The 17,158-nt window shown below is 47.3% G+C and overlaps 2 protein-coding genes across 5 annotated transcripts in view; one reads left to right on the top strand and one right to left on the bottom strand.

The window, feature by feature from the left end:
• Nucleotides 1–15,207, bottom strand: part of RABEPK (Rab9 effector protein with kelch motifs) — a 342,909-nt gene extending 327,702 nt beyond the window's left edge. Inside the window, exon 1 of one of the 4 annotated variants that reach the window (XM_040324880.1) lies at nucleotides 15,118–15,207. Coding sequence is in view for 3 of the 4 variants with exons in the window: in XM_040324881.1 (XP_040180815.1) it covers nucleotides 14,830–14,846 (17 nt within the window). In the remaining variant the exon portion in view is untranslated. Of the gene's footprint in view, nucleotides 1–14,829; nucleotides 14,979–15,117 lie in introns of those variants that run through there. The other 3 variants (XM_040324881.1, XM_040324882.1, XM_040324879.1) reach the window with 3 other exon arrangements.
• A 16-nt stretch (nucleotides 15,208–15,223) lies between these two features.
• The window catches only part of PPP6C (protein phosphatase 6 catalytic subunit), a 169,380-nt gene continuing 167,445 nt past the window's right edge, over nucleotides 15,224–17,158 (top strand). The window contains exon 1 of the mRNA XM_040324883.1: nucleotides 15,224–15,386. Within this exon, the coding sequence (XP_040180817.1) occupies nucleotides 15,261–15,386 (126 nt within the window). The 5' untranslated portion in view covers nucleotides 15,224–15,260. The remainder of the gene's footprint in view (nucleotides 15,387–17,158) is intronic.

The raw sequence follows: 17,158 nt of genomic DNA, 5'->3' as shown, positions 1-17,158 counted from the left end.
GGGTATAAGAATTACCCCGATTGCCACCCTTACCTGGGCCATGTGATGGTTTTGAATTCTTCGGTGGAAGGGGTTGTGGGTGTGGCTGTGAAGAACCACCCCTACCCCAGATTGTTAGCCAGACACCCCAGCTCAAGCTGTGGAGGAGGTACATTGACGACATCCTCCTCCTGTGGGAGAGGTCTCTTGAAGATCTACAAGCCTTTATGGAGTTTCTAAACAACAACTCTAGGGGCATTCATTTAGATTTTGAGGCTAGCCAATCCAGTATTAGTTTTTTGGATTTGAAAATTTCCATCTTGGATAATGAATTTATTACATCTACTCATTTCAAAAAAACGCAATTCATATATTCCAGTTGACAGCTGTCATCACAAGTCCTGGTTACAGTCCGTTCCCAAGAGCCAATATCTGAGAATTAGGCGCAATTGTACTGATCATCAGGAGTTCCTGAATCAAAGTGGACTCTTGACTGAAAGGTTTCTAGAAAAAGGCTATTCATTAGGCCCGCTTATGGCCACTTTGGAGGAGGTTAAAGTACTGGATAGAGAAACTCTTCTTACCACGAAACCTCCCAAAGAAAAGAATTTATCTATGGTTCCATTTCTTACTACCTTCTCGACTCAACATCACAGTGTAAAACAACTAGTTAAGAAACATTGGCATATCTTGAAAAACGATCCCATACTTGGGCCTGTCTTACCCTCTGTACCACAGGTCATCTTCAGAGGTGCTTCAGCACTGAGACATAGATTGGCCCCTAACGTTATTGAACCTCCTCCCCCAAGGATGACATTTTTGGATTCCTACACAGGATTTTATCAATATAGGAACTGTCGGGTGTGCTCCCTTAATGGGTGCACACATAGACGGACCCATGTTTTCACTTCTACGTCCACCTCAGAGGAGCATAAGATTAAACCATTCATTACCTGTTCCACTGAGGGGGTAGTTTACTTGCTCCAATGCCCGTGCGGGCTGCAATACATCGGCAGAACCAAGAGACCCCTTTCGGTTAGGCTCAATGAGCATATTACGAACATACTTAATGGATTCGCCAACCATTCAGTGTCTAAACATTATTTACTATCACACAATAAAGACCCCTCTAAAACGTTTTTTTTGGGGATTGACAAATATACCCCACACTGGCGGGGGGGCTCTCTGGTTAGGAGTATTTCAAGACTTGAAATGGCTTGGATCCATAAGGTTAAATGCTACATCCCTCATGGACTGAACGTGGAGGTAGACGTTAATGCATTTATTAACAATTCTTAAATAATTTTCAAATATTCATAAATATTGTTGTTAAGGTGTTTTTATTTCATTTTATAAGGCCCTTTTTGTTGGTCTCTGCCTCGAGTCGAGCCCAACATAGGCTTTATATCTGTGGGCCTTCAATGGGGTGGGCCTCACTTTTATATATAATATGATTTATTATTAATATTTTTATAATTATATTTATTTTCATTTTTCATCATCGATCTTATTTCCTCACATTGATATATACCTCAAATGTTATTTCCTGGCCAATAGGCGGTCTGGATTTTAGGGTGATGTCTGTAAATACTTGGTATGGCATTATCATATTGGGCCATTAAGGCTTTTTCTACCTGCCTTTACTAATTATTTTCGCTTTAATTAGTGCTCTGGCACATTTAAGGGGTTTCTTATTATTTTTTGTCATCTGCAATTCAACTGCCAAACAAGAGCTTTTTTGATATTTACCCTTGTTAATCATTGTCCCTTAATTAACTTTTTGGTTTACCGAGGGGGATGTTCCTTCCTTCATCTATATACTTATTGCCAAAACAACTGACTAAAAATCATTATAGTATGAAGGGGATTAATATATGAGGGGTTTTAAGAGATTTTTATAATATTTGGGAGATTTTTTGGTGATTAGACCTTATCAAATTAATATTGGGTAAGGTTCTTCTGCCCGGTTTTGGCCATAGTGGTTGGCTCGACTCAAGGTTGTTCACACTTCCTATTTTATATTTATCATTGTTTGGTTTTCTTGTGTTTCGGGTGCTGCACTGAGATTGCATCAATCTCCGTGCGGTATCTGTTTACTATCCGTTTCGGTGTGGTTCATGGCTCCCGTGATTGGTTGATTCCTGTCACGTGATGCCATAGGTCTTGTTTCCACATCGAGGCTTGGTTTTAACTATGTGTATATAAGCGTGACACGTCATTGCGTTGCCCGTTCCCCAGACGACGTCACATACTGACGAAACGTACGTCGGGAGGAGGAGATGCTTTGACGTGCTGCGTCTTGGTCCCGGAGGACGGGCGTTCGTAGTAGCCGGCCGGCTCGATTTTTTACGCTGTTATTGACTGTTTTTCATGTAAGTGCAACCTTTTTATTACATTTTTATTATCTACGGTACATCACTATGTGGATTCATTTCTTTTTTGGTGACACACATCGCTGTGGCTGCTTGTGAGAGTTTCCGACGCTTTGGCTGGTGAATTGGAGGCAATTTCTCTAAAGGCCCTGGCTGGGTTTGGCCACAAGCTGTTTGTCTTTATGTGTCTGGTAAGAGTCCCCCCTATTTGGTGATACCTATAGGTGGTGGCTTTTCCTTGGTGTGCTACTATAATTTGAGTTTTATTTGCGGTACATCACTATATGAGATTTTTTTCATGTACCTTGGATTTCCATCTTATCCACACATTTGGAGGATCACCATCTATAGTGTCAGTGGCAGTTCCTGATAAAGACCCTAGCTGGGGGTTCCAGCTGCAAGCCTTGTTTGCTTGCCCATCTGGTAAGCGCATAATCAATTATTTATCCATTCACTGGTGGAGGATTCTATATTTGCTAGTCACGTTGTGTATGGGATTTAATATTTTTTCATTCAATATTTCACTCACGCGATGTGAATTTACACTACAATTTTTTTTGTTCATTGGACTTTATGGACATTATTTATATCAATTTATTTTTTACTCACTTATTTCCTACTCACTTATGGTTTAGCGCAACTGATTTTTTCTTCTCTTATGTACATTGTGTGTATATCACAATTTTTGTTGCAGCTCACATATTTTTTGTTTGTTTAGTTAGTTAGCGCAGTATCATATTTTTCCTTGTTATTCTGTGTACACAGATGTTTGCCAGTTCACTTATTGGAAACCTGTTCTGTAAATGTTTTTAGGCTTCTATTGTTGAGCCTCTCTACTTCTGAAAATGCCAACTACCTTGCTGTCATGCCAAGACAAAAACTTCAGAACCTTCTTAGTTTCGGACCCAAAATGAGTATGCAGATGAGAGATCGCCACCATTACTAGTAAAAAAAAAAAAATTAATGTAAATGCCCTAAAACTATCCCCTATTTTGTAAACGCTATAACTTTTGTATAAACCAATCAATAAACGCTTATTGCGATTTATTTATTTATTTATTAACAAAAAATATGTAGAAGACTACGTATCGGCCTAAACTGAGGAAAACAATGTTTTTTTTTTATATATTTTTGGGGGATATTTATTACAGCAAAAAGTAAAAAAAATATTTTTTTTTTTCAAAATTATCGCTCTATTTTTGTTTTTAGAAAAAAATAAAAACCGCAGGTGATCAAATACCACCAAAAGAAAGCTCTATTTGTGGGAAAAAAAGGACGTCAATTATGTTTGGGAGCCACGCCGCACAACTGCGTAATTGTCAGTTAAAACGACGCAGTGCCGAATTGCAAAAAGTGGCCTGTTCATTGACCAGCAAAATGGTCCAGGCTGAAGTGGTTATGGTAGTTCATGCATTTGGGGATTGGCAACAAAAACCTTCACATTTTTCTTTGTATATATATCCTTAAAATGGCAGAAGGGTGCACTGGTCAGTGGTCATAGTAACTCACGTATTAATGTCAGTGCAGCACATTAATACGAGTTACTATGACCAGTGCAGGACATTTACCCCCCTCCCCCCCGCCGCCATGCTGTATATTGAAAAAATCTTCCGACTGTATTCCGTATGGCATCATGCCATACGGAATGATGCAGTCTGAAGATTATTAACTGTGATGACTGATTTTTTTAATATGCGCCGGGGGGGGGGGGAGGGGTAAATGTCTTGCACTGGTCATAGTAACTCGTGTATGAATGTCCTGCACTGGTCACGGGTCACTGATGAATTAATTTACTGGTCATGGGTCACTGATGAATGATTTTACTGGTCACTGATGAATTAATTTACTGGTCATGGGTCACTGATGAATGATTTTACTGGTCACTGATGAATTAATTTACTGGTCACTGATGAATTAATTTACTGGTCATTGATGAATTAATTTACTGGTCACGGGTCACAGATGAATGATTTTACCGGTCACAGATGAATTAATTGACTTTATATTCTCATGCGTGATTATGTAGACAGGGATGGGGGCCCCAGTGCACTGTATTGCCCAGGGGCCTATAATGCTCTTAAGATGGCACTGACTTGACTTGCCCCCTGTGTTGCAATGCCTGCCTGTGTAAATGTATGTTGCTATGCCTATGCCGATCCGGCCGGCGTGGAGACGGCTCCTCCCACAGGTGCGTGGCATGCAGTGGCTGAGACGAGAGAGAATATGCTGCCAGTGCCTGCCCTGGGCCTATCGCTGAAGAACCACAGGTAACAGCAGTAGTGCCACATAAACTGTTACACACACATACCGGTATATTTTTCCAGCAATAGCTCAGGTAGCTGTCCAACTTTACAAGCAGCAAATTGCAATATATAATCTCCTTCTAACTGGCACAGTGGTGTGGCACAGGCTGTGCCACACCACTGCGCCAGTTAGGAGGAGAATATTATATATTGCAATTTGCTGCTTGTAAAGTTGGACAGCTGAGCTGAGCTATTGCTGGAAAAATATATGTGTGTCTAACAGTTTGTTATATAATCTTCCCACTTCTTCACTTTGTATGGAACTGGAAGTTATTCAGTCTCTCACTCTCAGCCATACCAGTCCATTATGCCCAGCAGCCCAAATATAGCCTAGTTAGAGAATGTACATCTTTTTGTATTGCAATGTATTGCAATACATCTGCGTTGTGGGCGGCCATATTTTGATGAAAACAACCTATACAGTAACCCTGCATTCTGAGCGTAACTCACTCCTGATCCCGGCATTCTGAGCGCAGCGCACTCCTGATCCCTGCACTCTGAGCGCAGCACACTCCTGATCCCTGCATTCTGAGTGTAACTCACTCCTGATCCCTGCATTGTGAGCACAGCTCTCTCCTGATCTCTGCATTCTGAGCGCAATGCACCCCTGATCACCTGCATTCTTTGTTACCAAAAAAAATATAACCTGATTAATAAATATAATTAACTATGGCCTGCTCTAAGGGGGGTTCTATGGTGACCATGCTCTTAAGGAGGATCTACCGGTATGGGGACCCTGGCCTGCTGTAAAGGGGCATCATGTTGGCTAAATTCTTGGCTTGATCCTTCTATTAAGCTTTTGCATCAGGTTTCTCAAACCTTTGCATGCCTGCGCTTTATGCGATAATGACTAAGCCCCTCTTCTTCATGACATTGTCAAAAAGGGACCGAGCATTAATGACTTTAAAATGATGCCCCCCCCTGAAAAAAGTTCAGCGGACGCCCATGGTGCCATCTCCCTTAGCAACAGGAGAAAGTCGCCAAACACCATGCCTGGAATGTGGTCAGCTGGGACACGGCATATTTTCTTGCCCTAGATTCTGGGGTGCAGCTGGAGGTAATGTTGCTGAGCAGAACTCTTTGTCGGTGGGCCAAGATTCCCTTTCAGATATGTTTACAGTTACCCCTGGCAACCAGGAGTTTTCTGCTGTGTCTGCAGGGGATGCTAAACAGTGGGAGATTCCTGCTGTGATTTCATCCTGTGGCCACCAGGGGGAGTTGGCCAGTAACTATGCAGCGGAGAGACAGGGCACTCAAGTGAAGATGGACTTGCATGTTACGGGATATGGTAAGACTGTTGCAGTTTGTGATCCAAGCGAAGTGTGTCCGGTGAGGAGATCTGCAGATGGTGAAAAATGGACTTGCTGCACTGTGTTACCCAGATCAGTGGGGAGACACAGGTTAAATACCTCCTTGCAGCAAGGTCAAAGATTGAAAGGGACATACGGACTCTGTGTGCACCTACGGTAATCCAGCAGAGCGCTGGGAGAGATGTGTTAGGGGTGATCAAAACAGTTGGTGTGCCATGTTCCCTAGCTATAGATGCTGCAGAGTTGCCAAGGGAAACCGCCAAGGAGCCTGTGATGGTGACGCAAGTGGTTTCCCAGGACAACTGTGAAGCCGCCCTAGTGGGCAAAATATTGCCTTTTGAGAGGAAGGGTGATGTGTTGAGTGGCATGCAGGGTGCCATGCATTCTGATAAAAAAACAATCTGATGGAGATTATAAAACTGCTATCTTTATGAATGCTGATGATGAAGATATTGCTGATGCTACATGTACTTATGGTGATGTGATGCTTAATAAGGTAGGGGTGATCGCTAAGCAGGATATGCAATTTCCCTTAGCAACCGTATATAAGGCTGCAGAGCTGTCCTTAGAAACCTCGAGGAAGCTCTGTGTGTTGGAGCCAGAGGTTGCCTGGGACAACTGTGGTGCCGCTCTGATGGATAAGAGGGTATTTGACCTTGGTGATGAGAAAAATGGTAAAACTCAAATGTTTAAAATTACTTGTAGTGATAATGGGTTGTTGTGGTCTGTCACTGCTGGCAGAAAAAGTCCTCATGAGGTTAATGAAGCGCCACCCGAGCAAAGTGGTGAAGTTATGTAGCCTGCTGTGTTTAAAAATGTGTTTGCAGTGGGTAACAGTGAAGTGGACACAATTTCTGCTGTGCTAAATGGAGAGACTGCAGGGACAGTAGACACAGGTGCGTTGGCTTTTGCAGAAGTTAACCCTCTCCAGTTGGAAGGATCTGAAAAGGGCGCATACATAGCAGAGGTTTTGTCCACAGCAAAAGAGATGAGTAATGTTGAGCTTCAGGATGATGGGGTAATGGATAGCGATTTGGAGTCGCTCAGTGTTGCTGAAAGTGAGAGGATGAGTGTGACACATGCGATTTGCAGTGTTGATGGGGAGCCGCAAGTTTTGTCAGTTCCCTTTTGAGGTAGAGGTCTCTTTAAGTGACTCAGCCTCTCACGCTTTAGCAAATGAGCCCCTCCACATCGTTAGTAAAGGAAAAGTTCCTAGAGTTCTGTGTTTAGATGCGGCATGTCTAGAAATAACTGAGGTGTTGTTGCAAGTGGTGAAAACCCTTCCAATGTACACCTGCATGCATCCACAGCAGAGGGGCGACGTGGTACTGCGTAGTACCCTCTAGACCTCATGTAAAGGAAGGGCTCGGAATGGACGTGGCAGTAGTGGGAATTCAGTCCATCACTCGCAGAGAGGTGCAGTTTGAGGTACACAGAGACACTTTGACAGGAAATAACAGTAATGGTAACTGTAATGGAAAAGTGTATGAGAAGCTCTGTAGAGCACTATCGGACAGCTCAGAGGTATTGGTTGAGGTACCAATGGACACAGAAATGGTTAAAGAGATTAGTGTGGGAAAATGTGCGTTGGTAGGACAATTGCTATTGGAGTGTTGGACAACAGGGGGCGATGTGAAACTGCGGGACTGTCCCATAGAGAGTAACTGCTTGCCTGTAGGTGGTCCCTCCATAGACGCTACAAGGGGACAAGAGGTCCCGGTGACAGTGTTGAGTTGAGTAACCCTTTGTGCAACATTGCTAGTGAGGTTAAACAGAAGGGTGTGGTGTTGATCTCAGATGGTTTGGTTGCCAAAGGTAACCACATAGGGGTTAGTGAACCTGAGAAACAAATGTTGTTGGTAAATGTTACGTCAGGTAGTGAGTGCGGTCAGTCCCTGACAGATTTCATGGAAGTAGGTCCCCAACAGTCCCAGGAGAGTAGGTCTGTGGGAGGAAAAATAAGGAAAAATAAGGATCTTGAGGCCAGAAGGTAGAAGGGATAGAGAGATTAGTGGGAGCCCACGCTTCAGGAAGAAGTGCTGGTGGAAGCACAACCGGAAGAATATGTGGGTGGAGTGCCCCTTTAGAGAAAAGGTTGGGCAGATTAGGACTCCTGCTGCTGATAGTTGGCACAGAGGCGCCACTGTGAAGTGTTGGTGGAAACATACCCGGAAAAAATGGGCCTACGCAGCCAATGGCTGGCACGGAGGTGTCCCATTTGAGATGATGGGTTTATCTGTTTCGAACCGGAGGGAGGAACATGAGGGGAGGATATGTGAAGGTGGGACCCTGTGCTATGGGAAAGATTGCTGGTTTGAGCCATATGTTGGAGAAAAAGACACACTAATTGCACAGCCGTGTGTTCAGCTATTTACTTCTGACCTGACTATCGCTCAGGGCCCCACCCACAGACAGGAAGTCTGTTCCCGGGAATCAGGTGAATTCCCAAATCCCTCTGAGAGGACTCAGAGACTGTGTGCATGTCTGCAGGAGGCAGATGTCCTTAATGATTGAGCAGCAAGACGCTGATAGGAGTAAGCTAGGTGTGTGCTTAACTCTGGGAAACTGTTTGTTCTGAGGAACAGAACTGGGGCCTAGGCTAAAGGCCTGAAAGAGCCGGATAGCAAGTATGACAGCCAGGAGGCTAAACTGTTGATTTGGCAAGATACAGGAATGGTGGAACCCCCTGCGAGGGCTGCTATTGTATTTATGAACTTTTGTGCTTTTAAACAAAAGTGGGCTACCAGGCCCTTAAAAACTCAGTTCTGGACTGGCGTACTCACTGGAAAACGCATCTATCGCTGGAGTCTAATAACCCCAATCTTACAATACTAATGAAGACAAAGATCCCGGGCACAGTGTCCTGCTGTTAGGGCTGATTAACACCAGAATGCAGCGCCAGAAAGGCATGTTCCATGTGCGTTTCCTGCATAGTGTTCAAAATGCACTGCCTTTGTTATCTACTGCGGGTGATGATACATTGTTAACCCCAAAATAGATCCCAAACGCAGAGGACACAAAAAAAGTATTTATAGTTGTTAGATCCGCGCTTAGGAAATATTCCTGGGCTGTTGCCTCCCCTGGAGATCCCCAAGGAAGGGATCTAAATTGTGTAAAATGTATATGATGTTGGGGTGTGTGGCGCTGCCCTCCACTCAAATTGTGGTATGGGTAGTTGGCACATAGGTGACAAAAGGAAACTGTGTTTCGCCCTCTGGTTCGAAACAAAGGGGAGGGATATGTGACAGTACAGTTCCCTGTCCTGGTAATTGTCGCCCAGTGTTCTCAAATAGGCAGGTTGAGGTGCTCCAGGGGTATTTAATGTGGAGGAATCTGTTTGATTTGTTTCCTCCAAAGTTTGCAAAATCCTGTTGGGGACCTGGAGCCCAGAGATTCCATAGCGATATGGGTGGGATGGAATCTCAAATCCTGGGATCGGGTTTTGGAAACAGCCAGGAGTCTGGCTGGTTGATTGAGCAGGTGGGTCCTGGGCTTATAGCAGAGTCAGGACTAGGGTTCTCACGGATCAGGACATTATTCTCAGATATTGACTATAAGGTACCGATGAGATTAGAGCTGGGGGGCAGTGGCGTCACTAGGGTTGGAGTCACCTGGTGCGGTAAAACATGGTGTCACCCCCCTCCTGTCTAGGCTGCCCCGCACCCTGCAGGCAGCGCACGGTCACGGGGTGCACCCCAAACCAGCCCCTGTAAATTATAGTATAGGGTGGTATAGTGGCAGGTTGGGATAGTATAGGGCAGGTTCGGGTGGCACAGGGCAGGTTAGGGTATTATAGAGTGGTATAGTGGCAGGTTGGATTGGTATATTGGCAGGTGTGGGGTGATACAGGGCAGGCTGGGGGTGTTACAGCCACCCCCCCCCCCCCAATAACCGTTTCCAAATATTTTTTACCCTACTGTTTGCTCTCTGTTCTCCTTTCTTCCCCTTTTCTCTCTCTCTCCCTATTCATCTTTCTTGTTCGTTCTATCCCTTCTTCTTACTCTCCATTTTTCTTTGTCCCCTCCCCCCACCTCTCTTTCTCCAGGACCGGAATTCACATCTCAGGAGCCTATAGGCCAGGGGCGTACCTAGAGCATTTGGCACCGGGGGCGGATCCAATATCTGGCACCCCCCCCCCCCCCCCACGTTAAGATGTAAAAACACCCCACTGTGCCCCCTGCATACCTCTGCATCCTTCAATATCTCTTTGTTATTACTGTATACCCCTCTCCACAACTGCACCTCTAGACCCCTTTACAATACACAGCCGCCTGCACCTCTGCACCTCTTTACATTACACAGCCTCCTGCACCACTAGACCCCCTTACATTACATAGCCCCCTGCACCTCTGGACCCTTTTACACTACACAGCCCTCTACACAGCACCCTGCACCTCTGGACCCCTTTACATTACACAGCACCCTTCACCTCTGGACCCCTTTACATTACACAGCACCCTGCATCACTAGACCCCTTTACATTACACAACACCCTGCATCACTAGACCCCTTTACATTACACAGCACCCTGCATCACTATATCCCTTTACATTACACAGCCCCCTGCACCACTGGACCCCTTTACATCACATAGCCCCATGCACCTCTGGACCCCTTTACATTACACAGCACCCTGCATCACTAGACCCCTTTACATTACACAGCCCCCTGCATCACTAAACCCCTTTACATCACATAGCCCCCTGCACCTCTGGACCCCTTTACATCACATAGCCCTCTGGACCCCTTTACATCACATAGCCCCATGCACCTCTGGACCCCCTTACATTACACAGCCCCCTGCACCCCTTTACATCACATAGCCCCCTGCACTTCTGGACCCCTTTACATCACATAGCCCCCTGCACCTCTTGACCCCTTTACATCACATAGCCCCCTGCACCTCTGGACCCCTTTACATTACACAGCACCCTGCACCTCTTTACATTACACAGCACCCTGCACCTCTGGACCCCTTTAAAGTTACACAGTACCCTGCATCACTGCACCCTTTTACATTACACAGCACCCTGCATCACTGCACCCTTTTACATTACACAGCACCCTGCATCACTGCACCCCTTTTACATTACACAGCCCCCTGCACCGCTGGACCCCTTTACATCACATAGCCCCCTGCACCGCTGGACCCCTTTACATTACACAGCACCCTGCATCACTAGACCCCTTTATATTACACAGCCCCCTGCACCACTGGACCCCTTTACATCACATAGACCCCTGCACCTCTGGACCCCTTTACATTACACAGCACCCTGCACCTCTGGACCCCTTTACATTACACAGCACCCTGCATCATTGGACCCCTTTAAAATTACACAGTACCCTGCATCACTGGACCCCTTTACATTACACAGCACCCTGCACCTCTGGACCCCTTTACATTACACAGCACCCTGCATCATTGGACCCCTTTAAAATTACACAGTACCCTGCATCACTGGACCCCTTTACATTACACAGCACCCTGCATCACTGGACCCCTTTAAAATTACACAGTACCCTGCATCACTGGACCCCTTTACATTACACAGCACCCTGCACCTCTGGACCCCTTTACATTACACAGCACCCTGCATCATTGGACCCCTTTAAAATTACACAGTACCCTGCATCACTGGACCCCTTTACATTACACAGCACCCTGCATCACTGGACCCCTTTACATCTCATAGCACCCTGCATCACTGCACCCCTTTTACATTACACAGCCGCCAGTCCCCCCTACAGTTCAGACACCCCCCCTACAGTTCAGACACCCCCCCTACATTGCAGACACCCCCCTACAGTTCAGACACCCCCCTACAGTGCAGACCCAGACCTCCCCTACAATACACTACAGCCCCCGAAGCACCCACCCCCCCATGTTGAGGGCATGCGGCCTGGTATGGTTATGGGGGGGCGCTTGGTCGTCCCCATCCCGTTTCCTGATTTGCTGGGCTGCGTGCTTGAAGAAGGGTCTGGCATGGATTTTGGGGGGATCCCCACGTCGTTTTTTGGCGTAGGGGTTCCCCTCTAAATCCATACTAGACCCAAGGACCTAGTATGCTTCTGGAGGGTGAACCCATGTCGGTTTTTTATTTAAAATTTGGCGCAGAGTTCCCCCTCAAGATCAGCACAGCACAAGTCGCATGCCAAAGTCGGAGCATGCAAGACAGCGTTCCGACTTTGACCGACTTCAGTGATATTCAGTGGGCTGAAGTAAGATCAAAGTCGGACCAAAGTAGTACAGGCAGAGGCGTTGCTAGGGGGGTGCGGTCCGCACCTGGGTGACACCCGCTAGAGGGGTGACACCATCCCGTTTTTTTTTATGGCGTACTAAGAGGGGGGCAGACCGCCCCGGGTGCCACACACTGGGGGGGTATCAGGCTGGCGCCCCCCCCTCCTCCATGACTGAAGCGGAGACAGCGGGAGCGGGCAGGCGCGGGTTTAAGCAGCGCAGACAGTGACAGGCAGCCTTGGCAGGTAAGAACAATGCAGTAGCGGCAGTGGCACACAAATGGAGAGCCTGTGGGGGGTGTTCGCCGTGACACCCGTCTCTCGTGGCCGCTCTGTCTGATCTGTCTCTGCTGCTGTCTCACGTCACGCAGAAAAGCTGTGTGAAGCCACTGCCGCCTCCCCCTCATTAAAATGCAAATCGATTTATAACTTTTTCGAAATGCGTTTTTCTGGATATTTCTGTTAGTCTCTCACTGTTAAATTATAGACTGATCATTTTTTTGTCACCTCAAAAATCTGCAGGGCATCAAATACTTTTTTCCCCTCACTGTATAACATATTTATTATTTTGATTCAGCCCTGGTTCACTTTGATACGATTTGGCATGTGATGTCTCTGAAATCGCCCCGAAGTCGGGACTGACATGCGGGAATGAAATTTTGCGAGTTCGGCTGAGAGACAGCAGAGAGAGGGCGAGAGCAGAAAGACAGCAGAGAGAGAGACACGACAGAGGGAGAGAGAGAGCAGGGAGACAGCAGAGAGAGAGATAGCAAAGAGGGAGGGAGACAGCAGAGGGGGAGAGAGACAGCAGAGAGAGTGAGACAGCAGAGAGAGATAGGGAGACAGCAGAGAGAGGGAGAGGCAGAGAGATAGACAGAGAGCAGAGAGACAGCAGAGGGAGAGAGAGAGAGAAGAAAGACAGCAGAGGGAGAGAGAGAGCAGAGAGACAGCAGAGGGGGAGAGAGAGGGGGGCAGCAGAGAGAGGGGAAAAAAACAGCAGAGAGAGAAGGGGGGAGACAGCAGAGAGAAGGGGGTGAGACAGCAGAGAGAGAGGGGGGGAGACAGCAGAGAGAGGGGGGGGAGACAGCAGAGAGAGAGGGGGGGAGACAGCAGAGAGAGAGGGGGGGGAGACAGCAGAGAGAGGGGGGAGACAGCAGAGAGAGAGGGGGGGAGACAGCAGAGAGAGAGGGGGGAGACAGCAGAGAGAGAGGGGGGAGACAGCAGAGAGAGAGGGGGGAGACAGCAGAGAGAGAGGGGGGGAAACAGCAGAGAGAGAGAGGGGGGAGACAGCAGAGAGAGAGGGGGGGAGACAGCAGAGAGAGAGGGGGGGAGACAGCAGAGAGAGAGAGGGGGGGAGACAGCAGAGAGAGAGAGGGGGGGGAGACAGCAGAGAGAGAGGGGGGGGGGGGACAGCAGAGAGAGAGGGGGGGGGGAGACAGCAGAGAGAGAGGGGGGGGAGACAGCAGAGAGAGAGGGGGGGAGACAGCAGAGAGAGAGAGGGGGGGGAGACAGCAGAGAGAGAGAGAGGGGGGGGGAGACAGCAGAGAGAGGGGGAGACAGCAGAGAGAGGGGGGGGGAGACAGCAGAGAGAGAGAGGGGGGAGACAGCAGAGAGAGAGGGGGGGAAACATCAGAGAGAGAGAGGGGGGAGATAGCAGAGAGAGAGGGGGGGAGACAGCAGAGAGAGAGAGGGGGGAGACAGCAGAGAGAGAGGGGGGGAGACAGCAGAGAGAGGGGGGGGAGACAGCAGAGAGAGGGGGGAGACAGCAGAGAGAGAGGGGGGGGAGACAGCAGAGAGAGAGGGGGGGGAGACAGCAGAGAGAGAGGGGGGGGAGACAGCAGAGAGAGAGGGGGGGAGAGACAGCAGAGAGAGAGGGGGGGAAACAGCAGAGAGAGAGAGGGGGGAGACAGCAGAGAGAGAGAGGGGGGAGACAGCAGAGAGAGGGGGGAGACAGCAGAGAGAGAGGGGGGGAGACAGCAGAGAGAGAGGGGGGGAGACAGCAGAGAGAGGGGGGGGAGACAGCAGAGAGAGAGAGGGGGGGGGAGACAGCAGAGAAAGGGGGGAGACAGCAGAGAGAGAGGGGGGGGAGACAGCAGAGAGAGAGGGGGGGGAGACAGCAGAGAGAGAGAGGGGGGAGACAGCAGAGAGAGAGAGGGGGGACAGCAGAGAGGGGGGGAGACAGCGAGAGGGAGACAGCAGAGAGAGAGACTGGTTGGCAGAGTGACAGAGAGGCTCCATAGTTGAAGAACACTGCACTCTCTTCTCACAGAATGGCTGAAATAGTTAATAATTTACATGTTTTCCCTGCATTGTGGACATTTGGGAGTCTCCTGAGTTTATCTTTAAAAAAGCTTCTAACCTTAACTGCCGCTAAACTCAGTATGTAAAAGCTGTTAAACAGAGATTTTTCACTGTTTAGCTGTCAGTTTCCAGCGTTCAGAAGAGGTTTTCAACTGCCGCGTGTACATGAGGCCTTACCAAAATGCAGTGCAAGAACGCTGGCAAATGCGTGAAAAGTTGTAAACGCACTGATAAACATGCACCTGCAGAGAAAGCAGTTCAGTGCTCGTTCACACTTGCCCGTACGATGATCAAACTTACCCACGGCAAATAAAGCTCTTTTACCTGTTCAAAGTGTCCATAAACAAATAAAAGTTTTCTGACTACAATAGGTGACTATATTTTTCATTGTCCCCGAAATAAAACTAAACATGAAAGTGACTAGTCAGGCCAGGCGCTAATCCACAGCGCTGGGCACAACCAACTCTCACGCTGATAGGCCCGGTAACCATGGAGACCGCGTCCCTTTTTGTTCAGCCAAACTTTTGCCAATGCTAAATTCTCATCGAAAAACAATTACTAAAACCTTCACAAATTCCCTTCAGATAAATTTTCTAGCTATATTCTTCTTACCACAGCAGACGCCGTAATCTACGAATCTGTAAAAGCAAGCCGACAATGTGATAATTGTTTGTTGTCAATGAAGTCTATTAAAGAAAAAAAAAAAAAAAGAATTTAACCCTCCTCTTCCGTCTACAGGAAACAGCCCGTGCCGGATGTACGTTCTCTCGTTGGCTCCCGCCCTGACAGTTGCTACCGCAGGGAAAATGGCGCCTTTGGATCTAGACAAGTACGTGGAAATTGCCAGGCAGTGCAAATATCTACCCGAGAACGATCTGAAGGTGAGAGAGGCTAAAATATCAGCCTGTGTGCCGCTGCCATCTCGCGGGCGATGTAATTCGATTTCGATCAGTGCTTCAGAATGATCAGTCGTGTTTTATTTATTTTCTTGCACTCCATGGTTATAGGATTGCTGGTCGCGGAGCTGCTCGGTCCTTATTGTGGAAACACTAAATACAAACCTGTATTTTCTGAAAGCGGACACCCTGTTAAAAAAAAACACATAAATTTTACCCAGCTTTGCCTTTTTATATATATATATATATATATATATATATATATATATATATATCTCCTGAGGTTGTGCAAAGTAGACAAAATCGATATCCAGTATGTCAAGGCACAAAATTATGCACACCCGTGAAATGTTGACATACTTCAGTACCCTGTATTTTTCTTAGGGGATGCTTTAAACTACAGATCATCAGTTTAGAATTAAACTATAAAGAAACTTTTAAAGTTTGGGATAAAGGAGAAATGAAAAAGTTCCACCCAAAAATAGAGCTTCTGCTTTTTGCACCCCCCCCTTCCTGTGTCACACTTGGCACCTTTTGGGGTCTAAGACAGGTATTTGCACCCACTTTTGGGAATACGGTATTACGACAGCCACACCTATACCCGCTGCCTTCTGGGAAACGCACTGTTCCCAGGAAAGCGCGGGGACCCATGACGGTGTGGTGCACTATTGCGCATGCGCAGTAGGGAACCGGGCAGTCGAGCTGCAATGCTTCACTTCCCGATTCCCTAACCGAGGATGGTGGTGGGTGCTGCGGAGGGACAAGCGATTCCTCGGCTGATGACATCGTGGGTGACCTGGACAGGTAAGTGTGCATTTTTTTTAAAAGTCAGCAGCTGCAGTATTTGTAGCTGCTGGCTTTAAAAAAAAAAAATCTCGGCGGAACCTCCTCTTTAGACCCCTTTCCCACTGGAGCGTATTGCAGGCGCTATAGCATTAAAAATAGCGCCTGCAATCCACCCTTAACTAGCTGCTCTATTGTCTCCAGTGTGAAAGCCCCGACACTTTCACGCTGGAGTGGTGCGCTAGCAGGACAGTAAAAAAAAAAACTGCTAGCTGCATCTTTGGAGCGGAAAAGTAGCGGTGTGTTTACCGCTCCTCCTCCGCTGCTGCCCATTGAAATCAATGGGACAGTGCGGCTATACCGCCCGCAATGCGCTGCTTCAGCAGTGCATTGTGGGCGGTTTTAACCCTTTTTTGGCCACTAGCGGGGGTAAATGTGCCCCGCTATCGGCCGAACTGTGCGGCAAATCCGCCCATAGCATCGGTGGTAAAAATAGCAGCATTTTACCGCCGACGCTATGGGCAGCACAGTGTGAAAGGGCTCTAAATTAGAACACCTGGTGTGTGTTGTGTGTGTGTGTGTTTTATTTATTTTTCTCCCCCCTTTTTGCTGTGTCCCCATTAGGAAGGTTCACTCTATTTGTTCTGCTTAGCATTATCATTAAAGTAAATAAATCCCAAGTTTTGGGTTGTCCCCAGAAAATTAATAGAGGGGGAAATCTTCCAATGGGGACACCAGTTCTTGTGACCTTGAGGTCCCCCTAAGACCCCTCTCACACTGGGGCATTTTTTAGGTGCTTTGGCGTTAAAAAAAAAAAAAAAAAAAAAAAAAAAAAGCGCCTGAAAGAAGCCTTATCTGCAATCCCAATGTGAAAGCCTTAGTGCTTTCAGAGCCCTTTCACACTGCCAGCGCCCGAAAAACACTGGTAAAGCTCCTCTAAGACCCCTTTCAAACTGTGTGTTTTTCTGGCGCTT

This window comes from Rana temporaria, chromosome 9 (genome assembly GCF_905171775.1).
Source record: "Rana temporaria chromosome 9, aRanTem1.1, whole genome shotgun sequence".
Taxonomy (NCBI): domain Eukaryota; kingdom Metazoa; phylum Chordata; class Amphibia; order Anura; family Ranidae; genus Rana; species Rana temporaria.
The sequence above is the reverse complement of the archived record's forward strand: the minus strand, read 5'-3'. Positions and strand labels throughout refer to the sequence as shown.